Raw genomic sequence first — 25,971 nt, 5'->3', positions numbered from 1 at the left:
CCAAGGCACTTGCAAGTTCCCGGACATTTCTGGGGGGAATGGCCCTAGCCCTCACCCTCCGATCCAACAGGTCCCAGACGTGCTCAATGGGATTGATATCCGGGCTCTTTGCTGGCCATGGCAGAACACTGACATTCCTGTCTTGCAGGAAATCAGAACGAGCAGTATGGCTGGTGGCATTGTCATGCTGGAAGGTCATATCAGGATGAGCCTGCAGGAAGTGTAGCACATGAGGGAGGAGGATGTCTTCCCTCTAATGCACAGTGTTGAGACTGCCTGCAATGACAACAAGCTCAGCCCGATGATGCTGTGACACACCACCCCAGACCATGACGGACCCTCCAACTCCAAACTGATCCCTCTCCAGAGTACAAGCCTCGGTGTAATGCTTATTCCTTCGACAATAAACACGAGTCCAACCATCACCGCTGGTGAGACAAAACAGTGACTCGTCAGTGAAGAGCACTTTTTGCCAGTCCTGTCTGGTCCAGCGAAGGTGGGTTTGTGTCCATAGGCGACATTGTTGCCGGTGATGTCTGGTAAGGACCTGCCTTACAACAGGCCTACAAGCCTGCAGTCTAGCCTCTCTCAGCCTATTGCGGACAGTCCTAGGACTGATGGAGGGATTGTGCGTTCCTGGTGTGATATTCGGATGTACCGATCCTGTGCAGGTGTTGTTACACGTGGTCTGCCACTGCGAGGATGATCAGCTGTCCTTCCTGTCTCCCTTTAGTGCTGTTTTAGGTGTCTCACAGTACATACATTGCAATTTATTGCCCTGGCCCCATCTGCAGTCCTCATGCCTCCATGCAGCATGCCTAAGGCACGTTCACGCAGATGAGCAGGGACCCTGGGCATCTTTCTTTTGGTGTTTTTCAGAGTCAGTAGAAAGGTCTCTTTAGTGTCCTATGTTTTTATAACTGTGACCTTAATTGCCTACCGTCTGTAAGCTGTTAGTGTCTTAATGACCGTTCCACAGGTGCATGTTCATTAATTATTTATGGTTCATTGAACAAGCATGGAAAACATTGTTTAAACACTTTACAATAAAGATTTGTAAAGTTGTTTGGATTTTTACAAAATTATCTTTAAAATACAGTGTCCTGAAAAAGGGACGTTTCTTTTTTGCTGAGTTTATTTACACTAGGGCTAACAAGGAGACAAGGAACACAAGGAATACAATTAGGGCAATGGATAGGAAGACAGACATAACAGAGGAAGACACAAAACTTCAAACTAAGAGTCTCAATAAATTTCAAAATAAGAGTCATTGAGGGGAAAACACAAGAATGATGTGACAGAACTCAGGAGTCTCAGGAGGAGGATCGGGCAGAGCCGCTGAGTCTCAGGGGACGGAGTCTCAGGAGGCGGAGCCACAGGATTGTCAGGAGGCGGTGCGGGTGGAGCCGCAGTAGGCAGAGCGGACGGAGCAGCAGTAGGTGGAGCTGTGGAAGACTTGGAGGGCGGAGCCGTGGAAGACTCATCAGGAGAAGCGGCTGGAGGAAGAGCGGGAAGGGTCTCCATCGAGGGGGTCTCTGGAACCACCGGAGCTAGGAGCAGAGGGACCTCCGTCGAGGGGGTCTCTGGGACCATCGGAGCTGAGAGCAGAAGGTCAGCCCTTATGATTTCAGCTATGAAATCCTGAAGAGACTGACGATCATAGTCCAAAGGAACTAGCTTCCTCACAGGGCCATTAAATCCCATCCAGAACATGGTCCTGAGGTTATCTCTCATGCCAATGCAATTGAGCGGCCAGTTTCCAAAAAAATAGAGCAGTACTCAGCTGCAGGAGTGGACCCTTGGGAAAGCGCTCAATCTGTTCTGCTGGATCCATAATATATGTCAGTTCTTCTGTCAGGGTTGTGAAGGGAAGAGGCGAGAGAGTGAGGATCCAAAAGCAGAACTTTAATTCTAAACAAAATAAGGGGATACAACAATGAAGGAATCATATGAAGAAGGTAAAATAAACACAACAGCAGAATGCTGGCTACTAACATGCTACATACAAACAAGAACCGAAACTGGACCAAGGAACAATAGGATATATATACACTAGGGCTAACAAGGAGACAAGGAACACCTGGAATACAATTAGGGCAATGGATAGGAAGACAGACATAACAGAGGAAGACACAAAACTTAAAATAAAGAGTCTCTTTTAAATTTCAATATAAGAGTCCTTGGGGGGAAAACACAAGAATGACTTGACAGTATGAAGCTGAGTTCCACAGCATTCATGTTCAGAAAATGATAGACACATTTTTATACACCAAATTTGGACTAGACAAGAAAAGTATCAATTTGGCAACAGAACAGTTAACTAAAAAAAATTCTACAGTGGCCAGCAAAGCCCTGAGAAAAAGAAACATTTACAGAAGTAAATGGAAAAACACAGAAACCCTGCAAACCAGCACACACACATTAAACCCTCAAAATTTACAAGACACTACTAAGAGGGAAAAGAGCAGAAAATATGACAGCAAAGCTCAGCAAGATTGAGGAGGCTGTCAACGAAAATTCCATTTGGGGTTTATGGAACAATTTAGATAAATCCAAAAAAGTCAAATCAATTCCCATCTGTAACCCAAAAATCTGGACAGAACATTTCAGAAACCTCTATTCACAAAATGAACCAAACCTCAGCCAAAATAATTTGACCTCCCAACTAAATAATCTGGAACACACAATAAAAGATCAATTAAACCATTTGGACACCCCCATATCATTAAATGAACTGACTGAAAAAATCCCTCAAAAATAAAAAATCTTGTGGCTTGGATGGAATATATAATGAGATGCTGAAACATAGCAGCCCCAAACTGAAAGATGCTATTCTTAAATTATTTAATCTCAGGTATTAGATATTAAAATCAGGACACTTTCCTGACAACTGGAAGGAAAATCAAATCACCCCAATTTTCAAACAAGAGGACAAGTACAACCTAAATAACTACAGGGGCATTACAGTAAGCAGCAACCTCGGAAAACTATTCTGTTGCATTATAAATAACAGATTAGTGAATTTCATTCAAGAACACAGAACACTAAATAAATGACAAATTGGATTCATGCCCAAACAGAGAACAACTAATCATATCTATACACTCCACTCACTTATACAGAAATATGTTCAGCAAACAAAACAAGGCAAAATATTCGGCTGCTTCAATGACTTTAAAAAGGCCTTCAATTCTGTTTGGCATAACAGACTCTTCCTTAATCTCATCCAGAGTGGAATACGAGGAAAGACATATGTTATCATAAAAGACATGTACAGCGACAATACATGCTTTGTTAAGATAAATGACAAAATAACCAATTATTTCAATCAGACCAAGGGAGTTCGTCAAGGCTGCAGCCTCAGCCCAACTCTATTTAATATTTAGATAAATGAATTGGCAACAACCCTTAAAAAGTCACCTTGCCCTGGACTGATCTTAGATGGCAGAGAAATCAAATGCCTCCTTTACACTGACGACCTCCTGCTGCTGTTACCTAATGAAGAGGGACTACAGGAAAACCTCTCGATTTTAGAAAAATATAGCAGTGATTGGGCCTTACCAATAAACATGGAGAAGTCCAAAGTCATGATTTGTCAGACAAAAAATTGCATTATGAACATTAAATATATTTTTATAATCGGGGGAACAATCCTTCATCGTGCCAACTGCTATAATTATTTGGGGCTTACAATCTCTGCTTCAGGACAATTTGATTTCGCAATAAAAGATCTGGCTGACAAAGCCCGTAGGACATATTATAGTATGAGAAAATCATCATTTAAATCTAAACCCCCCCCCCATTAAACTGTGGCTGAAAGTCTTCAACAGCATCATCAAACCTATACTTCTATATGGCTGTTAAAGGTGGGGCCCAGAATATATATTAAATTATGAATCCTGGGATAAAAGCCCTGTTGAAATTTTCCACCAAGAATTCTGCAAAAACATCCTGGGAATTCACAGAAATGCTCCAAGTCTGGGTTGTAGAGCAGAACTGGGCCGGTTCCCTCTCCTCACTGAAATCCAGAAGAGAGCAGCTAAGTTCTGGTTCCATTTGTCAGACACACCTCCAGATAAATACCATCACTGTGCCTTTACACACAGGGCAGGACATCCAGAGAGTGACCTTATGCAGTATTTAGTGGAGAAATATCAACTAAATTCTTCCATCCAGTTCAGACTGGCAAAACTGAAACAGACAGAAAGAACAAACCAGGAAGAATACATTCATGATTGGCAGAACAAAGTCATACAAGTACATAAATTAAACTATTCCACAGAATCAAGACTGATTATAAATCGGCACCATATTTGATCAGTATTACAACCCCAATTCCAAAAAAGTAGGGACAGTATGAAAAATGCTAATAAAAACAAAAAGGAGTGATTTGTAAATTATATTCACCCAATGCTATATTGAAAACACTACAACTACACATTATATGATGTTTTACCTTGTGAATATCATTGTTTTTTTATGTACAGTAATTTCAAATCAGATGATTGCAACACGCTCCAAAAAAGTTGAGACAGGGGCAATTTAAGACTAATAACAATTTGACGGGTTAAAATAACAAGGCAATGTGAAACGAGATGTTAAACAGGTGAGGCAATCGTGTCATAGTATACATACCTAACAAAATGAAGACATACCATTGACTTCATGTATGTTTACTGTAGACCTAGGGATACCAATCAGGTGAGTCCCTGAATGTACAGGCGGGGGTCAATAGAGAACAGGGTATGAAATTAGCACCCGCATCTGCCAAATGTGGGTGTTTCATGCGCAGTGGCAGGTAATTTTGCTCATATATATATATATATATATATATATATACACACTGTATAAGGAGCCTCCAAAAACAGCCTAGTCCTTCAACAGCAAAGATCATTCGAGACTTGTAAATTTGCCAACAGATGCTTCAGCAAATAATCCAGCACTTTGAGAACAATGTTCCCCAAAGACAAATTGGAAGGATTTTTGGCATTTCACCCTCTACAGTGCACAATATATTTAAAAGATTCAAGGAATCTGGTCAAATCTCGGTGCGTAAAGGGCAAAACGAAAACCACTTCTGAATGTGCGTGATCTCTGATCCCTCAGATGTCTTAAAAAACATCATTCATCTGTAATGGATATCATGAACATGGGCTTGGGATTACTTTAGTAAACCTTTGTTAGTCAACACCACTCGCCGCTGCATCCACAGATGGAAGTTAAGACTTTATTATGCAATGCAGAAGCCCTACATCAACACTGTCCAGAAGCGCTGCTGACTTCTCTGGGCTCAGTCTCATCTTAGATGGAAAGTATCACAGTGGAACTGTGTTTTTTGGTCTGATGAGTCCACATTTCAAATAGTTTTTGAAAAACACAGCCATTGTTTTCTCCGTGCCAAAGGGGGGGGGGGAGGGGCATATAAGTTAGGCTGTTAAAAATATATAAATATATACACCGATCAGCCACAACATTATACCACCTGCCCAATATTGTGTAGGTTCCCCTTGTGCCGCCAAAACAGCACCAATCCGCATCTCAGAATAGCATTCTGAGATGCTATTCTTCTCACCACAATTGCACAGAGCGGTTATCTGAGTTACCGTAGACTCTGTCAGTTCGAACCAATTCTCTGTTGACCTCTCTCATCAACAAGACGTATCCATTCACAGAACTCTCCCTCACTGGATATTTTAATAATTCTAGAGAATGTTGTGCGTGAAAATCCCATGTGATCAGCAGTTACAGAAATACTTAAACCAGCCCATCTGGCACCAACAATCATGCCACGGTCCAAATCATTGAGATCACATGATTTTATGCACTGCACTGCTGCCACACGATTGGCTGATTAGATAATCGCATGGATGATGCCAGATGGGCTGGTTTGAGTATTTCAGTAACTGCTGATCTCCTGGGATTTTCACACACAGAAGTCTCTAGAATTTACTCCGAATGGTGACAAAAACAAATAATTAAAAAAAAAACATCCAGTGAGCGCCAGTTCTGTGGACGGAAATGCCTTGTTGATGAGAGAGGTCAACAGAGAATGGACAGACTGGTTTGAACTGACAAAGTCTACGGTAACTCAGATAACCACTCTGTACAATTGTGGTGAGATGTGGGTCGGTGCTCTTTTGGCAGCACAAGGGGACCTACACAATATTAGGCAGGTGGCTTTAAAGTTGTGATATATATATTCCTCATCAGATTTTTTTTTTCTACCCTAAAATTTTATTTTATTTCTTTATCAAGTGCTCTTATTTGTATAATATTCATATTAAATTATAACTTAATTATTAATTTATGATCCATTATTAATTTTTAATTGATGTATTTATTATAACTAACTTATTATTATTTGTTGTTTTTATTGTTATAGGTTACTGATGTTATGTATGTATATTAAGATTCATTTTGAGCAGTATAAATGACAGATTTTGACATGATCTTAATAAAGTACTGTATTAAAGGACCAATACTACAATTAAATTTGATTTTAATCTTGAAATAACCTTAACCTATCTCCACGAGTACAAGACACTAATAATAAATAACTAAATAACTAAATAAATACACTTCATAAAAGCTATAATTACAAACTCTGAATCTGTCCACTATGAAAGGCGTTTTCATAAAGTTTATTACTCTACACTTGCCGTAGTCCTTGAGCTTCTCGCTCGCTTTACTTTGTTTATCCTGGAGGGAGTTTCGAATCAACATGTTTCACACTTAATTCATGTAAGGACTTTATTTTACACATCAATCATGGCTCAAAGCGTTCAAAACGTCACTCTTTCTCTCACGTTACCGATATCCTGCCAGATTTGCCTCGGAAAGGTAACTTTTATTTTACAGTTATACACGGCTAGAATGAAACCAAATTGTGCAATACGCGTGGACTTGTTAGAACGTTGTTGCATCTCAGTCTAGAATTTAACTATCAATATAACGCAATACACAACACTTTTCACATTAATTGGTTTACTGAGATGCTAATATCAGAAAGTTAATGCATAAACTGGGTTCGCTAGCTCCAAGACAGTCCTACTATTAAGCGTTTACTTGGTTTGTTTCTACATCTAATGATAGTGACGTTGAATTTACCTGCTGGTTTGCTCTTTTGCATCAAAGGTGCGTCAGCCTGTCATTTGTTGCAACAACCATGTTTTCTGCTCCAACTGTATCAAAGTTTGGCTGGAGAAAAGCAGCCAGTGTCCCACATGCAGAGTTGCCATCACCCCAGAAAACCCCTGCAGAGAGATCATTGGTAATTGAAACAGAACTCATAATATTACTGTATATTGTTTTTATTGCATATGCATTGTTCCTGTTGGAATATAGAGCTGTAATTTAGATGTAGAATGTTTATTTGTGCATCTATGCCAACACTGTGGCATTTGACATGAGTGTATGCTAATTCCAGTTGAGATGAGTGTGAATGGTTTAAATCTTTATCTGTTTGCGTGTGTTTACACATATACTCGCAGGAGCAACAACTGACTGCGAGACCAATGAGAGCCTTTCTGTTAAGAGACGCCTACGAAAAACTCGAGGGGAATTGCTTTTGCGAGAATATGAGGTACTCTTTCTTAAATACCCTATAAAATGGTTTGACAAACACAATTTTCTTTCCTATGTTTTTGTATTTCCTATTAAACCGGGGAGTTGGAGTGGGATATATCGAATGTCTCATCCTTTCAGTTAAAGCCAACAAAGCCAAGGTAATGTTTGGAATAGCACACTTCTATACTATTACTATTCTTGCAGTATGTTGTTTGTATACTGTGCACAGAAAGCCTGGCTGAATTACTACATGAACCACATTGTATTCAATATGACGAATGAACAGGAAATAATATTAACCATTAGTTTTAACACTTTTTTTTAACTCATCAGTTGACCAGATTGCCACTTCTAGAGAACATTCTTTTAGATCAAAATTATTTTGTCCACTAGGAGTACACTGGCATATACCAGTCAGACCTTAAAGGGATATTTCACCCAAAAATGAAAATTATCATGCCAACCCAGATGTCTTTTTTTTCTTCTGCTGAACACGAATAAAGATTTTTTGAAGAATATCTCAGCTCTGTAGGTCCATATAATGCAAGTGAATGGTGACCATAACTTTGAAGCTCCAGAAAGCACATAAAGGCAGCATAAAAGTAATCCAGACGACTCCAGTGGTTTAATCCATGTCTTCAGAAGTGGTATGATAGGGTTGGGTGAGAAGCAGATCACTATTAAAAGCCCTTTTTACTATAAATCATCCTCCCTGCCAAGTAAGTGGTGATATGCATGAAGAATGCCAATCAGCAAAAGAAGAACAACTCTTAAGAGAGAAGAGAGCTCTTAGGAGGACTGGTGAAAGTGTAGTTTTATTGTAAAAAAAAAAAAAAAAAAGGACTTAAATATTGATCTTTTTCTCACCGACACCTATCATATCACTTCTGAAGACATGGATTAAAGCACTGGAGTTGTATGGATTACTTTTATGCTGCCTTTATGTGCTTTTTTGAGCTTCAAAGTTTTCGTCAACATTCACTTGCATTGTATGGATGAACAGAGCTGAAATATTCTACTAAAAATCTTTGTTTGTGTTCTGCAGAAGAAAGAAAGTCATACACATCTGGGGTGGCATGAGGATGAGTTCATCTTTGGGTGAACTATCCCTTAAACTAAAAGCTACAAAACCCCAATTTTGATTTAACGCGATCATTAAAACATGTTTGAATTCTCTTGTCTGTATGAAATTTACCTAGCTATGCCATGAAAGCCGGTAAGATTCCTTGATGGAACTTATGAATAATCTGTCTTTCAGAATGAAATCGAAACCCTCTTGAAAGAGAACGAAGAGTTGAAAAGCAAAAACCTGAGCCTTGAGATGCAACTTAAGACGGCTTTGGAACCCAGCACTGTCTTGGTTCCAATGAGTGAAACCAGCACTGTTGACCCGAGAGTTCTGGAGGAGTCGGCGAATAAGCTACGAGCTGCCAGTGACTTGTACAGAAAGGTCAAACAGGATCTCGACAGGCTGAAAGAGGTATGATTGTGATTGCTCTTAAAAAATATTTAGAATTGACGTTGATCAAAAATGACATAAGCCATCATTTAAGCATTGAAACCAAGTTGAGGGTGGGGACATTTGTTAAATAGTGAAAAGGATAACAAATTTTGATTTCATGGGGTAATTGATGACTTAATTGGTCGATACATAGACATACTTTATTGATCCCTAAGGAGAAATGTATAGTCCCATCTTTTTTCTATACAGTATGTGAATTCTACCTGACTGTAAGGGGAAATTTTTTTTTGTTATTTGTGCTCTTTGCACAGCAAGTCCATGAATTGCTCAAAAATACAACGGCTGCCATTCTAAAAGCAAACATGTTTCTCTCCTTCAGGCAAACAAGACACTGCGCTCCCAGAATTTTGACCTAATCCAGGAAAATGTGCGTTTAAAAGCTGAAGTGGACAGCAGGTCTCCCCAAAAGTAAGCACAATAGTATGTACTGTTTTCATAATTTTTGGTACATGATTTGCTGCTGTATTTACAGTGTATAATTATGCAGTAACAATAATATACAGTGGGGTCCAATGTTTGAGACCACATTGAAATTCAGATTTTGTAAAAAAAAAAAAAACAATTTTATATATTTATATATATATATATATATTTGTTTTTTTTTTGTTTTTTTTTACTTGATTGTAAAGAAATGTTCAGGATTTGGGACAATTTTAAACAATGAAAATCTGTGCTGTATAATGGAGAAGAAATATTTTAGATATTGCATTTTGTCTTGTTCATTAATTAAATGTAAGCATATTTGTGACACTGAGCACATTTACATGCACAATCTTATAATTAATAAGCTGACAACTTCTAAGTTCAGGTAAATGCTTTAAACAGGACTCCTTTATCAGGGATTGGTCATAAATTATTTAAAGGAATAGTTCACCCAAAAATGAAAATTTGCTGATAATTTACTCACCCTCAGGCCATCCAAGATGTATCTGAGTTTCTTTCTTCATCAAAACAGAATTTAAGACTTTTAGGATTTCATTTCAGGCCTCCTCCTCTAAACAATGCAAGTGAATGTCCTCCATTTTTTGACGGTCCAAAATGCATATTTAGGGTGCATCAAAATAATCCACACGACTCCAGTCGACAAATAAAGTTCTTCTGAATGCAAACGATTGATTATTTTAAGAAACAAAACAATACTTATACTTTTTAACTACAAATATTTGCTTCTGTACATCTCTGTGACGCGCGCTCACGAGAGGGATGACGTAAGCTCGTTGGTAAGGTCACGCATCACGTGGAGGAGTCAGGAAGCGCGTCATTGTTTACAAGAGAAACTTGTGCCGTTCACAAACTAAAACAGTCCAAAACAATTTAAAAACAATATAAAATTTAAAAAATATATCATTTCCAAATAATAATAATAATAAAAAAAACAATGTAAACAATGACGCGCTTCCTGACTCCTCCTCCACGTGACGCGTGACCTTACCAATGAGCTTATGTCATCCCTCTCATGAGCTCAGGTCACAGAGATGTACCGAAGTGAACATTTGTAGTTAAAAAAATATGTAAGTATTGTTTTGTTTCTGAACCCAAATGGTTGATTATTTTTAGAAGAACTTTATTTGTCGACTGGAGTTGTGTGGATTATTTTGATGCACCCTAAATATGCATTTTGGACCATCAAATAATGGAGTACATTCACTTGCATTGTTTAGAGGAGGAGGCCTGAAATGAAATCCTAAAAGTCTTAAATTCTGTTTTGATGAAGAAAGAAACTCCGATACATCTTTGATGGCCTGACGGTGAGTAAATTATCAGCAAATTTTCATTTTTGGGTGAACTATTCCTTTAAGCAAAAACTGATTAGCACACATTGATTTTTGGCCTTTGGCCCAGTTTTGGATTGCATATAAAGACCTTTACTGCCATTTTCACTGGTTCTTAAGTGTAGTTTGCATGCCTGGTTATGTTTTGACGTCATAAGTAGAGAATAATCCAATGATTTCAAATTTCATGTTAACTGGGGCTGGATATTGATACAGGTTTCTCATTTCGATTTGATTCCTATTCACAAGCTCTCGATTCAATTTTATTTCGATATTGATTCAAATGTGTATATTTCTGTAACAATGTCCATTTTGGTTGCATATCAAAGAAATTCTCTCCCAGCTAATGCTGTTAATTATACAGTGGACTTTCTAACTAGGTACATAACGAAAATATCAATTTAACAAATTTTATTTCTTATTTTAGCTTTTTAAAAATTTACAAATTCATGTATTCCACCAATAAATGTGATGTTATATTGCATATAATTCATTACATGTTTATTGTTTAATGCATAATTTATACTATTTACATTGCTTTGTAGAATGTGCTAAAAATAGGTACTGTCTCTTTAAGAAAACCGGCAATTCTGTGAAGAGCGCCTGTAATTGAGCGCATATCAACAAAAAAGAATTCAAATGGCTTCTTTACCTAATCCGTGCTATTCATGATTAGAATTAAATGTTAATTAAAACAGTTGATTGTTAAGAACAGAGGGTATTAAAAGAGACATTGAAGTGGATTACATGTATCTCGTCTTTGGACACACATTCCACGAAAAGAGTCAAATCAAACTTTAACTCTTAACACGCAGTGAAAGGACGCTGAACTTCTTTGCCAATATACTACTCAATCTCTAGTGAGTGAAATCTGGACATCTACCAGCCAGTGGCTAATCACAGACATTTTAGTTACATAGTGCAGAATTTGGCTCATGTGAGAGTGATTTATTTGCATTGTAGAGAATTGCGCATATAGTAAAAGATCGAATTTGGGATTTAATAATTGATATCGAGAACCAATACTTTTTACCCAGTACTAACGTAAACGCTGGTTTCTTGTTTTTTTATTTTTATTTTACATAGTTATCTGCGAATTGATGTGCATGTAAACATACTCTTTGACCATGGCAAAAGTTCAGATTTCCTAAAACACAAGATGGTCTTTGGAACATTCTCAAATCATGTTGGGATGCATGTCAGATTTGGCAAAACTTGTGTTTTCAGTCATTAAAGCAAAAATGGGAGATGCCAAATCTAATTTTTAGATTTTAGTAATTTTTTTCAATTCAACTTTTCACTCAAAATGTTATGCAAATAATATTATTTGTAATGGAAAGTTTTGTGATATATGCTTCATTTTTTCATTTTCACTAGTGGTCTCAGACTTTTGGAACCCAATATATGTATGTACAGATAAATTTTTAGTGTTTTTACATGGCTTGTCTATGTTTCACATTGAGGTTCGGCAGGTATACGGTTGCAGCACTCGAGGCTAAAATTCAGCAGTATGAGCGGGATGTGGCCCAGCTGAAAAGAGCTCTGGAGCGCAGCGATAAATACATTGAAGAGCTTGAAGCCCAGAACCAGAGGGCTAACTTTCCATCTGAAGAAAACGCCACCTCTGAGGGGACACAAAACGGAGGGGTTGAAAGAATCGCCCTGATGCGGAGGAGCCTGAGTGAAATGGAGGAGACTTCTGTTTGTACAGACTTGGACAGCAAGTGTACTGAGCTCCCCAACAACCACGGGAGCCTCTTGACAACATCTGATGTGTGCCAAAGGGTAGGTTTTTTAGGAGGGACTTTGACTCCACTGAAGGATGGACTCAAGGATGTTCCCTCTTCGCCTTCCTCGGCTCTCAGATCTCTGAGCTTGAAGAGTCCTGCAGTTTGTAGTGACAGAAAGTTAGGTCTCAAACCTCTCACTTACCTGAGAAGACTCAGTTTTGATGAATGTCAAGGCTCGACCAGCTCACACTCAGCCAACCAAAGCCCAGGAACCTTCCAAGTCAACAAGGGCGATCGTTTCAATCAGAACACCGCTGTGAACTCAGACAAAGAGGTGTCGTGTGGGGGCTGGATGGACCACAGACCCGAGCTGCCCCACCTGGATGAAAACAGAGAGAACTTCAAGCAACCCGGGACCACTTCTTCAACTGAGGACTCAAAGGGCAACAGTGAAGCTTGTATGGATGCAGCATACCTGGACAAGATCTCAGAGCTGGACTCTATGATGTCTGAAGGCGAGAGCTCTGGCAGTCTGATAGCTCAACTTCCCCTTGCGTCAACTTCACAGTCGCCAGATTTTGATGCCTCCCAAATTCCAGTACTGGATTTTTCTAGCAACCTCTTGGCTGATCCTGGACCTGCAAGAGAGCACCAGACCACATTACAGACACAGGAGAACACCCACAGCGCACATCATGATGCTGCTACGGCTTCTGAGGAGAAAGTTTCATTTGTTGAGTGCAGCGAGAGAGTTGAAGCCCTGATGGAAAATCCTGGGCAGTCCACCAAACGCAAGTATCCCTCAGGATTGGCCATCTCCAGCCCCTCCAAACTGTCCAAACTCAAGTAGAAGCAGAAATATTTGAAATATTTTTCTCCATTTTGATCTGATTCAGTGGCAACTTTTTAGTGAAAGTTAACTAGATTTTACAGCCTTTTCCCTCAGGGCTCATATGAATTTGCCTCACTGTTCATTATGATGACAGCAGTGTGTGCTGGATGATGTTACTGTATATTACAAAAACAGCTTCGGTGTCCTAAGAGTTTAAGGTGTTAATACTTTTCTCTTGAATTTGAATGCTTTGGATGTGTTACAGATTTATGTGCCATTCTAAGGCTGTCACCATGACTAAAATCTGAATTTAAACTGTTAAAACAATAAATACAAATTGAGCAGAGAGTTTGAATATCATTTCCTATTTTTTAAGACAGGATTTTCCAACCAGGGGGATCGCAAGGGAACTACGGAGGGTATGTGAGCTTGTGATAGAAATGCCAATGCCGAATTAAATTTACAATCAAATAAATAAATATAAACAAATAATTAAAATGTAATAAGAAAAGTACAAATAGAAAAGTAAAAGTTGGCAAATGTCATGAAATGCATGTAATACAATAAAGGAAAAATATTATAAATGCTTTTTGAAGTTAAGTTGTACTGGGATGTTCTCTAAATATTTTTCATGAATTTGATAGTGGACTTTTCAAGTAGTTTGATGATATAATGTTGTAACAACGACAGTAATCATAGTAATTTTAATAATAGTGCATACAAACACAATGTCTGTCTGGTTTGGTGGTGAATTATTATTGCGTCATCACCAGAATACTAAACAGATCCATTCAATATCCACATCATGCACAGTCTTTTTAGGAATTAATGAAGCCTAGTGAATTGACACTTCATTAGCTCCAGCTGGAAACGGTTAGGCAATTAAACATTCATGCGGTGATTAGAGTTTAGTGAAATATACATGATAGTTAAAAGTTGCGTGATCAATCAAGGCGGTGCCACCAGGACTTGAATAAACATGACTGATATTTAAATATTCAAGCATGCAACTTCTGAAACGGAAATAAACGAATGCGCACACGAATACGCATTGTTTTGATATATAAATTGAAACATTTCAAAAATAATTCATTTGAGAATCTTTATAAAATGTATGCCTGTTTGAACGGTTTTCGTTTGCACTTTATGGGAATAAAAATGAAATTATAAAGACTTGTATTAAATGTATTTCTTCATAAACTGAGTTTTATGTATTCACTTGTAATTATTTATGTATTTATACAGTTACGTATTATAAAACGTGCCAAGCTATGATATCCTATATGATATTTTATGTATTTTATGTAACGTGCTTTAAAACAGACAAACAATTATTTGAAAATTATTTCCGTCAAGCGTTCTGTCGTCACTCATACAACCCACATTTGCATATCGAACGTTAGTGGTTATATTGTAACTGTTTAATATGTAATTGCTACAATATAACAAGCTGTATAAATCCAGGCAGCACGCATGCGCGCCGAATCCACAGGTGTAAAAGTCCCCCTAGCTTTATTAAGCTGGGCCGGTTTGCAGTTTGAGGGGACATGAGCTGAAACGAGAGGAGAAAGAGGGAGAGGCAAGAGGAGAAGAGAGTCAATCGCGCTCGTCTCGCGAGAATAGGCGAGTCTGCCGGACGAGATGTGAGAGACTCAGGTGTAAGCGCGCTCCTCATCCACACACAGCAGAGCTAAACAGACAGAGCCACTGCAGGCATCTCCGCAGCCAACAGCCTCTGCATCCGCCTAACTGCTTGAGGACACCAGAAGAGGACGAGGAGACTGGATTTGTTTTGTTTGTGTTCTCCAAGCCTTTTTGTGCACTTTATCTGAACCGGATCCCTCGCAAACATGATGTCCATGAACAGCAAACAGCCTCATTTCGCCATGCACCCCACTTTACCTGAGCACAAGTACACAACTCTGCACTCGAGCTCGGAAGCGATCAGGAGAGCCTGCCTACAAACTCCACAGGTAAACGAGCATGGAACTTCTCTCTTCTTCTACGTCTCCTGGTTTCTCCTCTGTGCATGAGGAGCGCACAATAATAAGGAGCGCTGCGAGGCACACACTGCCTTAATGTTTTTTTCATGTATTCCACAGCCATCATCTGCACGTCTGTGATCTTTTCTGAAGGCATGCCCACAAAATCTTGTCAGCCTTTTTTGTATTAAATTTTTTTGACTGGAAGCCTCTAAAAGGAATATTCTCTGTGTTTTGTGTTGACACTGTTCCCTAGCTGACATATCTCACTCTATCTCTCTCTCTCTCTCTCTCTCTCACCGCAGCTGCAGAGCAACATCTTCGCCAGCTTAGATGAGACGCTCCTGGCCCGCGCCGAAGCTCTGGCGGCCGTGGACATCGCCGTGTCCCAGGGTAAGAGTCACCCTTTCAAGCCCGACGCCACGTACCACACGATGAACACTGTGCCATGCTCGTCCACGTCCACCGTGCCACTCGCCCACCACCACCATCATCACCACCATCACCACCATCAGAACCTGGAGCCGCCCGACCTTATGGACCACATCAGCTCTCCGTCGCTCACCTTGATGCCCAGTTCGCACGAAGGGGCCGGCGGAGGCGGCGGAGGGGGCGGCGGCGGGGGTTTGATCTCCACGTCGGCCCACCCGCACTCCCACATGCACGGCTTGACCCACCTGTCCCACCAGGCTGCTATGAACATGAACTCGCCGCTCACCCACCACGGGCTCTTACCGGGCCACCACGGCGGTGCGCATCAGGGCGCACCGGGACTCACTAACAACGGACTGCCCTCTATTAACGACTCGGACACGGACCCGAGGGAGCTGGAGGCGTTCGCGGAGCGTTTCAAACAGAGGAGGATCAAACTCGGGGTGACTCAGGCGGATGTGGGGGGCGCCCTGGCCAACCTGAAGATCCCGGGCGTGGGCTCACTGAGCCAAAGTACCATTTGTCGGTTCGAGTCGCTTACTCTGTCGCACAACAACATGATCGCGCTCAAACCCATCCTTCAGGCGTGGTTGGAAGAGGCCGAGGGCGCCCAGCGGGAGAAAATGAGCAAACCCGACATTTTCAACGGGAGCGAGAAGAAGCGCAAGCGGACCTCCATAGCCGCTCCGGAGAAACGATCTCTGGAGGCTTATTTCGCGGTCCAGCCTCGGCCGTCTTCGGAGAAAATCGCGGCTATTGCTGAGAAATTGGACCTTAAAAAGAATGTGGTGCGAGTATGGTTTTGCAACCAAAGACAAAAACAAAAGAGGTTGAAATTTTCTGCAGCTCACTGATTGACTACTTCGAGAGAGAGTGAGAGAGAGAGAGAGAGAGAGAGAGAGAGAAAAATGTTGGACTGCGTTTTGGGGACCAAGGAATATCGCTTTGGCTCTGCTGGTATTCAAATCCGTGTGCTCATCATGACAAATATGATTACTGTTTTATTTTATGAAAACTCCTTGTTATTTACACTGTACTGAAGTGAATGTGAAGTATGCAAATAACAGGTAATCCAGACGAACACCTGGTAAACTGGTAAATATTTCAAATATCATTGTGAAATTAGATAAATAAATCCAGCTTTATTTGAGCAAGATTTGTTTTTGCCCCAATGACGTTATGATGTTATTCGGAATGATGAAAATAGCCATTGATGGATTACCTCATAGTTTAATTCTATCCTAATTTATTTATTTATTTATTATTAATCAATTTATTTATTTTCAGCATATTTGTGTATTTATTCATTCGTAATAGGGAACTGCTATATTTTTGATTATTAAAAGTGTTAAAAGCAGATCCCGTTTATCATCCAGTAAGATGTTATCATTCGATGTTTCAAAGGTCAGAACTAAAAATGGAGAGAGAGAACGAAAGTATACAGAGTCCCTTTTAATGTAAGAGTGGGAAATAAAGGTGGCAACCACCGCTTGTTGAAATTGCACTGAAATCTACTGTTATTTAGATTGGTTAGATATATTAAATGCTTTTGTATATATACTAATGACACTTGCTCACCGAGCAAAATTTCCCTTTTTTTTTTTTTTTTTTTTTTTTTTTTTGGCAAAATTGGAATTTCCCTCTGACTTTTCATTTGAAAATGTTAGTGGTGGATATTAGTTTACTCGCATGATCAAGGTGATTCTACTTGCATTCTAAAGGAAAATTGTCCTGAGATATAATTTCGTTGTTTTGTGTACTTTGGTTTGCAGTGCAAACATTCTATGCATTGAGAATTATATATATAATTTTTTTTTTTTTTTTTTTTTTTTTTTTACCAAACACTACATAGAGTATCTGCTGGTAGACCTTTGTGGTTGGTGTAAGTCACTGTTTAATGCCTGTTTTCACATAAAGACACAACGTTGTTTGTCGTGTTAATTGTTCGGGGGGAAAAGTGTAAGTAATGATTTTATTTTGTGCACAATTATGTTTACAAACAGCGGCCACGTGCGCATCACGAGACGTCTCACTCTGTCATATCTGTGCACCTGTCCAACAGTCTGCTGTCTTTACCATCTTATCATCCAAACGTTTCTCCATTCTGTAAGCCAAATCCAGCTGCAGGGGCACAAGTCCCTGCAATCTTCTAAATAAACGATGGAAAATCAAAGTCACGGCTCTTTTTGGGTGGATAGCAGATGCATATCTCTTTCTACAGTATAGACAGTCAGGCCTTAGTATAGGCCTGTAATTATCACACATATTCAGTTACTGTATTAAGTCTGTTCTTATTTAGATACAGTTAACCTATGCACCAAGGAGAAATGTACAGTTTATTAATGGTTATTATGGTTATCAAAATTATCAGCACAATCCACTAAATCATATTCACAGCTAATTAACTAAACATATTCATTTTTAATAGCCTAAAAAAGTCCTGAATGAAATATAGAGTAGGCTTATATAGTATGAAAAACGGCAAACAGAAGGACCATCATGTTTTGTGCCTTAATGAAATATCGAAATGAAATACTTTTCCCCCAAAAGACCACTAGTATGAAATAAAATCACACTTGGGAAAATTTAGTAGCGCAAAAATTGAACCCAAGACACGCACGTTTTACAAAAGAGAAATTGGCCCAATAAGCTATATCATATAGCGAGATCACAGAATACACTCTTTCTTTCTTTCTTTCTTTCTTTTACAGTCACTTGATTGGATTCCTTATCAGCGCAAATCTTTGATATGCATCATTACTCCAGAAAGCATGCATTATTTATACATTTTATTTCGCTTCATTTCCATGGTCTGTAATTCTTAGTCTAGATTGTAACACACTGTCGGAGGTTCTGCATTCTGTTAGACCAAATTTTTACCGCGAAAGAAAATGTAGAAAATGTATCCGGCTTAACGAAATAGGCTATATGTTAAGAGACCTAATAATAATAATAATAATAATAATAATAATAATAATAATTTCCAAATGATTTTCTTAGGCTACATGTCATTTCCGGCCTTGATTTTACGTGGGTATTAAATTTAAATACCCTTACTACGGTTAATTAAATAATTCATGCTCTGTGGTTTGGAAAAATTAATAAACGGAATACAACAAGGCACCAATTAAAAAGCTCAGTAATTGTTATCCGCGCCCTAATGGGATGTTAGTGTGTCAAACAAATGGAATTTTTGGCCATGCATGTGTCTGCTAAATGAGGCAACATGAGTATCACATTAGAACTCCATCAGAATCTATGCGATTCTGCGCATTCGATGTGTGCGTATGATATCTCAAACGGATATGAGGATTATTAGTTCCCAGAACCAAAAGGCTTTTGGACAGAGGATGGGTTCTGCCCCTCCGAACTGACAATAAACATTTAATGAAGCCTGAGACCAGGCCGTCTCCAAACAGTGTCAAGGGGAGTTCAAAAAAGCAGAGCGTTAAAGCAGTCTTTTAATACACTCCTTACATTAATGACAAAAGAAAGGGGTCTAATTTCACAAGTTTGTTTATTCATAAAAAAACAGTGACATTGCAGATGTTTTCCAGTGTAGCTAAAAAGAGAAAATTCAGGGGTCCAGGGAGGGAGCTTTACATTTTGCTGTCTTTAAAAAAAAGATATGTTATATGTAAGTGATGCAATATTAATCGCGCTTTGCTGATATAAAATGCAATATTTTCAGACAGCTATCGGGGTTTTGCAGGGAAGCACTTGATGAAAGCAGGTCGCAGCTGCTGTGCTACTGGAGAAAGACATTTATTGCAACTGTTTGGCTTTTGGCAACGAAGAGGAGAACGCGGTTGCGTGAGTATAAATGGACATTTTCTTTGGACTAAAGAATGACTTATCATTTGAATGGCAGTGCTTTATTTGTATTTTTATTGCTCGTGAATGCAAATTTTCATTATGAGTGCCACTGAGCGAGTTTGGGCACGACACCCATAGGGTTGCTGAGTCACACCAACTTTTAAATAGATGCTTTATTAAATGCAATCTTTACAAATCTATTTTCTTACACCAACGGCCACTAAATTGCTATAAATCAACCATTCCAATACCGACAAGCGTTTTTATTGTATTAAATTTTATTGTTATTGTAAATTTGATTTGGCTACCCTGTCTGTCCTGAAATCAAATTTTGAGACTGAATCTTTCACTGTAAAAAGTGGTAACTTGCAACACTTAAAATTAGTTTTACTGGTGTAACCGACGTATTCAGACTGATTCAGTGATGTTAAATTATTTTGAGTTTTCCCCCTCCCCAGTTAATTTAGATGTCACCACATGAAGCACTTTTTTTTTTTTTTTTAGGTAAACATGTTCTTTACGTGAAAGACAGTTTTAAAAATGAAAATGGAATTGAATTGGATTGTGAATGTAAATGACCTTAAGGAGCTATTTCTGTCTGACCTATGTAGTCAGGTTGATTCAGTCATTTTAAATAATATTCGACTTGAATAAAACCAGTTAATTTAGATGTTAGCAAACGAATCACGTTTTTTTCGTTTTCATAGATGCACGATGCTACAGACACACATTATATTTGACCTCAACACAAAGTTTGAACATTTTCCTTTGATTGTGTTCCGACTCTGCATGCCCTGTAATTAGATTTAGCTGATCCTCCTTTCTATATGCATTCAAAACTTACACTAAACTACATTTTTACTGCAGTTCACGGCACCGAACATCACGCAAGCACCATATTTCAGCACCACGAACAGCTCCCTCGCAGATTGAAGAGTAATGCATCGAGTCTATATCAAACAGCTCTAGGGTGCTGCTGTCTTTCTGCCTGCACTAAAGCCTCTAATATGTTAATGGCCGGAGGGGATGCCGCAGGTACAGATCCCAGCTGCTTCATGAGCCATATGTCATCCGGTTTGCCTCATGGATCTATTAATCAAGAGATACTTCATCAACTCAACACAACTCAATAGCAAAGTTCAGCTGCTACAAACAGCAACAACAAAAACACCAGCTATAACCCATTAGAACTAAAAGAGAAACGCGCCCTGTGGATGGATGTGCAAGTAAAACAAAAAGCAAAAAACAATAAAAACAATATGAAGGAGTCAATAACCGTAATGTGCATGTAGTTTTCGCATTAAGAAAGCAAAGCCAATCTTTCGGATCAAATCACGAGCATCATTGCCATTACAGACTTTGATAAAAAGGAAATTACATTTTAAATACTGTAACTTCCCTGCAGAAATCCATCTGCTTTGGATATTAACGAACACATAGTTTGATTTCAATGGAAAAATTGATTTGGAAGCACCAATGCTGCATTTTTATCGGACAGAATAAGTCAAATCCCATTCATCTCGTGCTTATCCAGGATATCTTCCCTTTTGGTCTACACTTAGCAGATTTATTTGGCTTTAATTTGAGATAATTTATTACAGAAACAAAATTCTCTAACCAGTTCGTTGCAATGCACCTAATTCAGTTCGTCTCAATAATGTCAATGTCTTTTTGACAGCCACCTGTGTATCTGATTAGATAATGGAAATTAATTAATGAATTAAATAATAAATTATCAATTTAAATAAAATGTTTAATCCAATATGCAAAAATGTTCATCGAATAAACGAGTTGTTACAATATTTGTAGAACAAAATTGCAATCATTTGTAATTTAATTAAAATTATAGCCTACATTCAAAAACTGAACTGTTTATGTTTTTCAGAGTTTTTTTTTTCTTCCGTTCTGTGTTTAGACGTATTTAAAAACATTACAAATGATTCATATTAATGGGTATTTTAAGGAGAATTCACAACTTGAATTTAAGTTGATTTAACAAGTGGATATTTTCATAACAACAAACTATATTCAAGTACAGGCCCCTGTCTAGCTTGTTTTAGAGTGGGGAAAAAAGTGTCCCACTTTACCAGTATTGGTTGAAATAAATAAATAAATAAATAAATAAATAAATAATAATTATTATAAATCTGTGATTTGGTCAAAAGAGGGTCTCAAAGCTTCTTCTTCCCAGTGTTTAGTATTTCTTAATTTTTGCTTTTGACTAAGATATGAGACATTTTAAGCTTTCTATAAAGGTATAATGTCAGGTTATATGACATTTGGATTCTAATTAAAAGTGCCAGGAAATGCAGGAAATTCACCCTATTATAAATAGTCTAATTTACAAATATCGTGTAAATTTAATGTGGCTGCTTGAAAACAATAATTCCATGTAGGCTATAATGATATAATGTATTATATACTAATGTAAATGTTTTTTATTATTATTTATTTTATGTTATTTTCTAATCAATGTAATTATTTGGCCACTGTACTGTAGCAACCAATGCACTCTGTTTTATGGGAAACATGCACAGACAGAGCAAATGCAGGGCTCTATATTGGTTATAACAATGTCCATGAAGGATGGCCTGTGGACGGAAATGTCAGGCAGGGGGTTGGGGGAGCGAATCCTCCCGGATCTGTGTTCATTTCCAACTTGTATTTATTCAGTGATCTTCAGCGTTGAGGGGAGACCAGGCTGTTGACACAACGGCATATTTCAATCACAAGGGGTTCAAAGTCACACCAAAAACCTATTTGTTTAATAAATCCATCATTTAAGTTGAAAAATATTTGATAAGCAAGGTTGACCCCCCAATCCCCCCATCCCCATCCCATCCCAAACCAGAGCATTCACTGCAGCTAAAAGGAAATAGAGGTTAAAGTCTTTATGCAGATGAAAACATGCTCTTCTCTGCATTTATCCGTGCATCAAACAGTGTTCTGTATCACAGACAGCTTGACTCCAAAAGCGAATGCAACCTTCATGACAGGAATGAAAGAGCCAGCAAGGTTTCTGCCAAACAATATCCAGCTATACGGTCTAAGCACGTGAGAATTGTGGGGTGATCTGACTCTCCCATTGGTTTGTTAGAGTAGCTGTCAGTCTGTTTCTTTATGAAGGGCTGTATAAATGTCAAGTGCTTTCTCTCATCCTGTCTCTTTAACGCTCTCGTGGCCCCGGGCCCTGCACTTTTTGACCTTCTATTGAACACACTCGCTCCTTGTCATTATCCTCATTTTGCCTCAGGAGTTCATCGTTTGTTCTACTGAACCCTCTTCACCAAAGCCAGAGATATTTACAAACCAGCTGTGGGTGACACTATTTACAAATGGGCCCTTTCAGACAGAGTTTTGAACCCATTTTGTTGCCCAAAGAAAGCATGGAGAAAGTATTTTCGAGATGTTATTTGTATGACAAGAAGATCATTTTTAACAATGTAGAATGTCTCTAAAGAAATTTTATTTTCTCCTTCCTGCTTTCAGATGATACAATGAACAGTCTTCAGAGAGAGAGAGTGAGAGAGAAACATTAACAAAAAGCAAACACGGTTTCCCATATAGGAGATCTTTTTAATATCTCAATGTTTTCTTCTAAACAGCAATGAGATTAAAATATATTAAAATCTGTTTGTTTTGCTCTCCTGAGAAAAAGACACCAGGAATCTCACATGTGTCTCCTCTAGAATAATAATAATAAAAAAGATCTCAACAATGTCTCAAACTGTGCTTTTCCAAGATACTCAAGTCTACAATCAAAAGATTTTAGTTAGGGCTGTCAATCGATTGCAATTTGTAATTGAATTAATCGCAATTAATCGCATAAATCAATATTTGCTGAGACAGGTCCCCAAATAAAGATAATTCAATATAAATAATACATAATAATTCAAATACATTTTATAATACATTATTGTGGAAGACGTGTAAGTCATTGATTAGACAATAAAAAAGTGGCTTTACGTGTCAACATATTTTTAGTTTTTTCCCCATATCATTAAACATAAGCCCACAGTCTAAAGCAATCCATTTTTAAATTGTTCGTCAAACTGTCATGTTCTCACAGGAAGTGTTATTATTTTCCGTTGGCGCAATTTTAATTATATTGTCGGCCTATAGCATATATGTAAAACGTAGCGCCATGTTTATAGCGCCATAAATGCCACATTTTTAGGATGCTGTGTTAAGTTAAACGTAGCTGAAACTTTGAAAATCTTGTCATGAGATTCCTGTATTCTGTTGTGCTTCATTCAGCTGTCAAGAACGCAACCTGGCTCTCATTCTGTGGCTGTGCTGCTTGTGAGGTTTGTTGAGGTGCGCTGACTGCCCCGTGCTGATGTGGCTCGTAGAAAATAATTCATGCTTTTGCTACTGAAATTACATATGGGTAAGGAGGCATGATAAATTGTGTAAAGTTTTTAACACGTTATTTTTCAGATAATTATTGGCAGTAATTAAAGCTTGAAATCAACTGCCCTAATTTCAATATAAATATTTCTTGTCAAACTATTCTTAGAAGAATATCTCAGCTCTGTAGGTCTGCAAGTGAATGGTGGCCAGAACTTTGAAGGTAAAAATCCCCCACATAAAGTCAGCATAAAAGTAAACCATACAACTCCAGTGGATACATCCATATCTTCTGAAGTGACAGAATACAGTAGGTGTGGGTGAGAAACAGATGAATATTTAAATCCTTTTTTACTATAAATCTCCACTTTCACTTCCACATTCTTCTTTTGCTTTTGGTCAATTTGCATTCTTCTTGCATATCACCACCTACTGATCAGGGCTGGTCAATAGTGAAGATCTATATTAAAAAAAGGACTTGATCTGTTTCTCACCCACACATTGTTAGCACATGCATAAAATGATGAATTTTCCAGGCAGATAGTCTAATAAATAGTCCCTTTTTAAAAGCTTATAAACATGATTATATCACAGGACTGAAAAAATAGTGTAGTTTTTCATGTGAGAATGATTTGTATTCAACTTTTTTGTAAGTTTCTGTTAAACCATTTAGGATTTTACCCTTGAGCCATGATTGTAAAGTGAAAGCCAAAGTCTCTAGTAGCGACTTCCCCAGATCTACATAGGAAAAATAGGCAGCTGATCATTTATCCCAATGAATGGCTTATCGATCACAGATGTCTGCACGTAGTGGTAAAGATAGCTCTAATGCGATACATTATGCATGAAACATATCCCAAACAAGATCTGACAGGACGGGCCAACATCGTGTCACTCTAAACTCATTAAGTCTTCACATTTCAATCTGGATAAGCATGAACTAGTGTGAATGATGGAACATATTTATCAGAGTCTAGAGTTTAAAACTTTGCATCTGTGCTTTAGGTTTAAAGACTGTGTGTGTGTTGCTGGCTGAGACGAAGGCTTGGTATGTGTGTGTGTGTGTGTGTGTGCGGATAATAAGGGAACTGGCTTAGGCCACCCCTGTGCTCACCACCACACCATCAAATATTCATCAGTGTTGATTAAACAAGATACCAGCCGCAGATCTGGTGGCATAGTGCTAGAATGCTGAACCAAATGCAAAAAAAAGCAATGAAATAGGATGGAATATCCTGCAGTATGAGGTCAGCGTGAGCCACCGGAAATGACATCAGAATTACAGCAGCCTTATAGACATGACCTCAGACAAGGAGATGGTGATGGGAGAGAAAAACAGAAGGATGGAGAAGAAATTAGATGAGTGGTAAAATAAAAGAAAATGTTAAAGAAATAGTTCACCCCAAAAAGAAAATTCTGTCATCCTTTACTCACCCTCATGATGTTCCAAACCACACTTTCGTGTTCATGTTGTGCATGTCATATGATGGTCTTCTGTGGAATATAAAAGGTGAATTTTTGAAGGATATCCTCATCGCTTTTTCCATATAATGGAAGTGAACGGGGAATGAGTCTGTTTAGCTCTACAATGACAAAAAGGCACCATAAAATATAATTTAAGTCTTCTGAAACCACACGACAGATTCATATAAAGAACGGACTAAAATTTAAGTCATTATTTGCTGTTCCCCTACACCAAAACTCTTAAATGGACTACAAAAACTGTAAGGAATGTAACAATGGCACGTTGATGGTATTTCCATCAATAGATTATAATAGCTTGGTTCTGGAAGTGAAAATCCCATTCATATTTTTCCATAGGCAAATAGATTTTTAACAGTTACTTATAAACCTTTAAAGACAGACCTACAAAGTTGTTAATCAGTGATACAGTATATGCTTCTTTTGAAGCCATCAGTCTGCATTTTTTCAACTTCATCTTAAAAAAGTCTTATTTAACAGAGGAATT

General features: G+C 38.3%; 2 protein-coding genes across 3 annotated transcripts; both read left to right on the top strand.

Moving 5' to 3' along the window:
- The first annotated feature begins 6,667 nt into the window (after positions 1-6,667).
- obi1 (ORC ubiquitin ligase 1) lies at positions 6,668-13,768 on the top strand. 2 transcript variants are annotated; one of them, XM_051712974.1, is made up of 6 exons: positions 6,668-6,840; positions 7,135-7,270; positions 7,491-7,582; positions 8,825-9,046; positions 9,408-9,496; positions 12,324-13,768. In XM_051712974.1, the coding sequence occupies exons 1-6, from the start codon at positions 6,769-6,771 to the stop codon at positions 13,438-13,440; spliced, it is 1,728 nt and encodes a 575-aa protein (XP_051568934.1). In that variant the 5' UTR covers positions 6,668-6,768; the 3' UTR covers positions 13,441-13,768. The 2 variants fall into 2 exon arrangements, with proteins under 2 accessions (XP_051568934.1, XP_051568936.1); XM_051712976.1 differs by lacking the exons at positions 6,668-6,840; positions 7,135-7,270 and having other exon boundaries at positions 7,576-7,724.
- A 106-nt stretch (positions 13,769-13,874) lies between these two features.
- Positions 13,875-17,994, top strand: pou4f1 (POU class 4 homeobox 1). The gene is made up of 2 exons (XM_051712977.1): positions 13,875-15,395; positions 15,710-17,994. The coding sequence occupies exons 1-2, from the start codon at positions 15,273-15,275 to the stop codon at positions 16,688-16,690; spliced, it is 1,104 nt and encodes a 367-aa protein (XP_051568937.1). The 5' UTR covers positions 13,875-15,272; the 3' UTR covers positions 16,691-17,994.
- The last annotated feature ends 7,977 nt before the right edge of the window (positions 17,995-25,971 follow it).

Source organism: Myxocyprinus asiaticus, chromosome 12, assembly GCF_019703515.2.
Source record: "Myxocyprinus asiaticus isolate MX2 ecotype Aquarium Trade chromosome 12, UBuf_Myxa_2, whole genome shotgun sequence".
Taxonomy (NCBI): Eukaryota; Metazoa; Chordata; class Actinopteri; order Cypriniformes; family Catostomidae; genus Myxocyprinus; species Myxocyprinus asiaticus.
This window is presented reverse-complemented; position numbering and strand designations above follow the sequence as displayed.

Bases quoted from the DNA above. Each gene is read 5' to 3' on its own strand.
- obi1 (XM_051712974.1), top strand. From the start codon at position 6,769: ATGGCTCAAAGCGTTCAAAACGTCACTCTTTCTCTCACGTTACCGATA. The intron at 7,583-8,824 runs GTACTCTTTCTT...TCTGTCTTTCAG, and splicing joins TGCTTTTGCGAGAATATGAG to AATGAAATCGAAACCCTCTT. The intron at 9,047-9,407 runs GTATGATTGTGA...TCTCTCCTTCAG, and splicing joins ATCTCGACAGGCTGAAAGAG to GCAAACAAGACACTGCGCTC.
- pou4f1 (XM_051712977.1), top strand. From the start codon at position 15,273: ATGATGTCCATGAACAGCAAACAGCCTCATTTCGCCATGCACCCCACT. The intron at 15,396-15,709 runs GTAAACGAGCAT...CTCTCACCGCAG, and splicing joins CCTGCCTACAAACTCCACAG to CTGCAGAGCAACATCTTCGC.